This window comes from Agaricus bisporus, assembly GCF_000300575.1.
Source record: "Agaricus bisporus var. bisporus H97 unplaced genomic scaffold AGABI2scaffold_8, whole genome shotgun sequence".
Lineage (NCBI taxonomy): Eukaryota > Fungi > Basidiomycota > Agaricomycetes > Agaricales > Agaricaceae > Agaricus > Agaricus bisporus.
Genome location: NW_006267371.1, coordinates 999,105 through 1,003,960, shown reverse-complemented (window position 1 = coordinate 1,003,960; position 4,856 = coordinate 999,105). Strand labels below are relative to the sequence as shown.

The window sequence follows — 4,856 nt, the reverse complement described above, 5'->3', positions numbered from 1 at the left end:
CCATCCTTCTTTCTCCTTTCGCCTGGCATAAGAAGGTTTGGGGAGATTTCGAAGGCCTAATATATCCCTTTCGAAGTTGGTCCTTGATGAATGCTTGGACTTCTTCTCTTTCGTTTGGCGATAAGGGGTATATTTTCCCTTTCTTGGGTTTGAAATCTTCCTTTAATCCGATAGCATGTTCCCAGGGTTTCCTAGTAGGCATTCTCTCTGATTCCTTTTGTTTGAATACTTTAAGGAACTTGTGGAACCGTCTCGGTACCACTTGCTCTACCGAGTCTATGCTTCGAATTTCTTCTTCTTCCGGCATCTCTTCTGTCATTCCCCTCACCCACGTTTCTAGTTGTTCTCCTTCTTCTCTACTCCTATTTTTCTTTTGGGCGCTTATTCGTTTAGGACGTACCTGTCCAGCCTCCGCTTGTCCCGCGGTGGCTGTCTTGCTGTTACCTTCTTCTAGACGTTCCGCCTTATCCCCATTTAATCGGTCAGCCACGTCACCGGGTGATTGCGCCCACCCCTCAGCTTTCTCTTTGGGTTGTTGTGCCAACCCCTCAGCTCTACCATTAGCACGCCTGTTACGTGCCAATTCCCTGGCGAATGCCGCCTCGACTCCTAGTGCAATTCCTTCGATGATGTTCTTGGGAGTGGTGAATCTCCCTACTGCCTTGTTCACCCATTCGTATCTTTCTTCCTCATCTCTGATTTCTTTTTGCTCCTCTTCATATGCTTCTATCTTGGCCATAGTTGGCCCTTCTTCTTCGTCATCACTTCCTTCATATGGCATTCCAAACTCGTCTAAGGCTATTTCCTCCATTGCTGGGCATTTGTGTTTGCTCAGCAAATGTTCCGACGTTTGGGTTCCACACTCCTCGCATCTATACTGCAACACCGTTCCCCAATTTGATTTTTTCGGGAAGGAAACTAATTTCCAACCTGCATATTGCTTGTGTGACATGTCAGGCTTTTCCCTCTTTTCTTCCTCTCGCGCTTCTTTCATCAACTGCCTTGTTGATTTCTTTGGTTCCTCCATCCTTCGTATTTCTTCTTGTTTTTCTTTTGCTTTTCCTTTATCTTTGTACCCACACCCGTCTGGGCACCTGGTCATCTTTACCTCTCCTTTCTCCCAATCAATTTCCGGATTGTGCATCTGTAACCAAGGCATTCCTAATATGACCTTATTTTTTCCTAGGCCGCATATCTCGAAATGTACTCTTTCTTTATGTCCTTTGTAGTACACGTTTGCAACTACTCGGTGAGTTACTGCCCCAGATGCATTGATCGTTCCATCAACGTTTTTGACCGGGATTGGTCTTTCTAAAGGTTCCAACTTGAATCCTTCTTCGTCCGTGAACGTCTTATCCATAAACATCCCCGTTGCTCCACTATCCAACAACGCCTGTACTCCTACTCCATCATGTGTGTCCAACTTCTCCACTCCCACGTTCAGCTTAATTTCCCTTAAAGGCCGAATTGTCCTTACGAGGAAATTCTCCTCTTGTACAGTGTCACAAACATTGATTTCGTTACATAGTACATCGAATTTGTTGTAGGAAGTCCAACGAGGAGATTTGGCTTCCTTTACTCTTTTAAATTTTTCTGCTCTTCCTCGAACATCCTCTGCCAATATTCCCGCTGCTCGTCTACATCTAAAGTTCGCACATCTCGAGCCGGGGCCTTGCTCCAGCAATTCTTGGCTATATGCCCCAACTTTCCACACTTGTAACACTTGATAGGACCTCGACTGGGTCCTGCGGCGTGTTAGGGCGACTGTGACTGTGATGTCACAGGTCACACCTGAACTTAAGAACTAGGAGGTAAGTGACAAAAGTTTTATTAGGCGTGAACCTAAGAGAACTCGACGGAGTCTTCTACAAGTTTCTACCTACTTTATATACCTAGACTACGGCGCACAGACCATCTACCCTAGGTAACTTATTTATATACTGACATGTGAAAAGAAGTACGTATGAGAAAATAAACTAATTATACATTTGACATGAGAAAGGAAGAGTGGAGTAAGAAGCAAGTAAACGAAAATAGATTGATCATAAAAACGTCAACAATACCAAACAAACCATAAAAGTGTCCACAAGCTCAAACAACTTCTAAACGAGTAATCCACTCACACGAACCAATACGTACCGAAGTAATTCCCCAACATCGCATCACATGGACATAGTATGAAGAATCCGGCTAACTCCCATTGCCGTGGTCCCCAGAATCCCCATCTCCGTATTATCCATTCCTTCCGTTCCTCTTGGTCCCACATCGCTAAGCATACCCTCCCGCATCGTCTGCACCGATGATCCGATAGGTTCCAACCTATCGGCCTGACCTCTCTTCCTACAGCCGCCGCCGCCCTTCTCCATTGTACTTGCTCCGCATGGTTCGGAGGCAAGAAAGATAAGATTAAATCAATGAGTTCAATAGGTAAGTCTGTAGCTTGCGCCATTTTAGCAGTATGCCGATAGTTTAGCCTCCGTCGAACTGTAGCAGCAGAGGGAAATTATTATGTAATAAAAAAGTGTAACAGATGTGACAGCGTGACGCCGTGACATTCTGGCAAAGTTCTAACAGTACCCCCTCCTTAAAGTCGGCTCCTCCGGAGACGACCCTTCAAGATCTCCACGTTCGCCAATTACGTTCCAATTTCTTAAGATATTCGGCATCAAACTGTTTGTCATCCCATCCGAATAAGGCTTTGGCTGTGAACCGATTAGGTAGTTCCCGTTCTTGGAAACCTGTGTCACGTAAGACATGCTGTATCCTATTGAGTTCCCCATAGAGTTGGTGGAATTCAGTAATCAATTCTTTTGCGTTAGCCAGGTTCTCTTCGGGTTCCCACGAGTCTGCTTCTGCCGTATATCCTTTCCATCGAACTAAGTACCGCTTCTTTCCGCGGAGCCACTTGGCGTTCAGGATCTTTTCTACTTCCCACTCCTGTTCTCCTTCTATTTCTACGGCTGGTGCTGGCTTGCTTCCTTGGCCTTCCGCTTGTTCTCGGTACATTACTATTCGGCTGACGTTGACCACTGGGTGGATCCGAATAGATCGGGGGAGATCTAGTTCCACTGCATTGGGGGAAATAATCTTCTTGACGGTGTACGGCCCGATGAACTTCTCCATAAGTTTCCGAGTTGGTCGTCCCTGAATTTGAAGGTCCCGAGTAGCCAATAGAACTTTGTCTCCTTCTTTGTACTTCACCGCTTCTCCCCTGCCTCTATCCGCATACCTCCGCATATCGTCTTGTGCCTTTTTTAGAGCCGCTTGAGTTTCTTCGTGTTGAAGTTTCATGCGGTCCGCAAAGTCCGCTGCTGCCGGATGATTGCCTTGTCGTCGTAGATCGAAACCAGTTCTCGGGTGTCTTCCCACGTTGATCATAAATGGAGTTTCCTTTGTTGATGATTGTTCTTTATTGTTATAGGAAAACTCTGCCGTTGCTAACCAATCAGGCCAATCAGTTTGTCTGTGATCAACAAATGATCGGAGGTATTGCTCTAGTTCTTGATTGGTTCGTTCGGTTTGGCCATCCGTCTGTGGGTGAAACGCCGTAGATAACCTAGTGTCGATTCCCAACATTTTATTCAACTCCTTTGTAAAGTCTGCAGCAAATTGCGGTCCCCTATCTGAGATCACCGTTTCTGGTAATCCATGCAACTTCCATACGTGATCCCTGAACAGCTTAGCTAGTCCTAGCGCTGATGTCGTTTCCGTAGTTGGGATGAAGTGAGCCATTTTACTGAATCGATCGCACACTACCAGAATTGAGTCCATTCCCTGTGACTCTGGTAATTTTACTATGAAGTCGACGGATACGTCGGCCCATGGTTTGGTGGGAATAGGGTTCGGCATTAATTTTCCTGCCGGTGGTGTTGGTCGATTCTTGTTTCGTTGACATTGGTCGCATCCCTCTACGTACTTCTGGACTTGCTTAGTGACGCCTGGCCACCAGTAATTGCGTGTTACCATTTCTACTGTCTTCCATTGTCCTCCGTGTCCGGCAATGGGAGTATCATGATGTAGTCGGATGATTTTCGTCCTCAGAGTCTCGTCCTTTGGCACATAGACTTTCCCTTCTTTCAACACTAATCCTTCCTCTAACTTCCACTCGTCTCCCCTCAATGACTTCACCTTTGCTCGCTTCATTTCTTCTACCGCTTTTACCACATCATCTTCTCTTGCTTCGGATTTTCTGATTTCCTCTAATATTCCTTCTTCCTCGGCATTGATTAACATATGACCTTCTTCCATTGCTCGGATGGCAAAATATTCGGGTTTTAACAAGGTTTGATCCTTGTTATCGTCTTTTGTTCCTTGTTCGAAATCAGGTCTTCTGCTCAAAGCGTCTGCCTTCCCCATTGTTTTTCCTGGACGGAACTTTAATTCGAAATTAAATCTAGATAGATATAAGGCCCATCTGGCTTGTCGTCGATTTAGTTTCTGGGCTTTTGTGAAGTATTCTAGATTACGATGATCTGTCCAAATTTCGAATTTATGTTTCGCCCCTTCCAGGAAGTGTCTCCATTCTTCTAAACACCGCATAATCCCCAACATCTCCCTATCGTGAATGTCGTAGTTTCGTTCTGTCTCTGTCATAGATTTGGAGATGTAGGCTACCGGCCTCCACTTTCCGTCTTCACATTTCATTGATAGTTCTCCACCTGTGGCATAGGCCGATGCGTCAGATTCCACCTTTAGTTCTTTATCCAATTCTGGGGCTACTTGGATTGAGTGTGATGTGAATCTTGCTTTTAGCGTACCAAAGGCCTCCTCTTCTTCATCTCCCCAACTCCATTTCTTGTCCTTTTTAGTCAATGCGTGTAATGAGTGTTGCGATACTGGCGAATTTTTGATGAACC

General features: G+C 45.5%; 1 protein-coding gene across 1 annotated transcript; it reads right to left on the bottom strand.

The window, feature by feature from the left end:
• Positions 1–162: 162 nt before the first annotated feature.
• Positions 163–952, bottom strand: AGABI2DRAFT_144644 (hypothetical protein; the record flags this gene model as incomplete). The annotated part of the gene is made up of 2 exons (XM_006463242.1): positions 163–207; positions 401–952. The coding sequence occupies 2 exons, from the start codon at positions 950–952 to the stop codon at positions 163–165; spliced, it is 597 nt and encodes a 198-aa protein (XP_006463305.1).
• Positions 953–4,856: the final 3,904 nt, after the last annotated feature.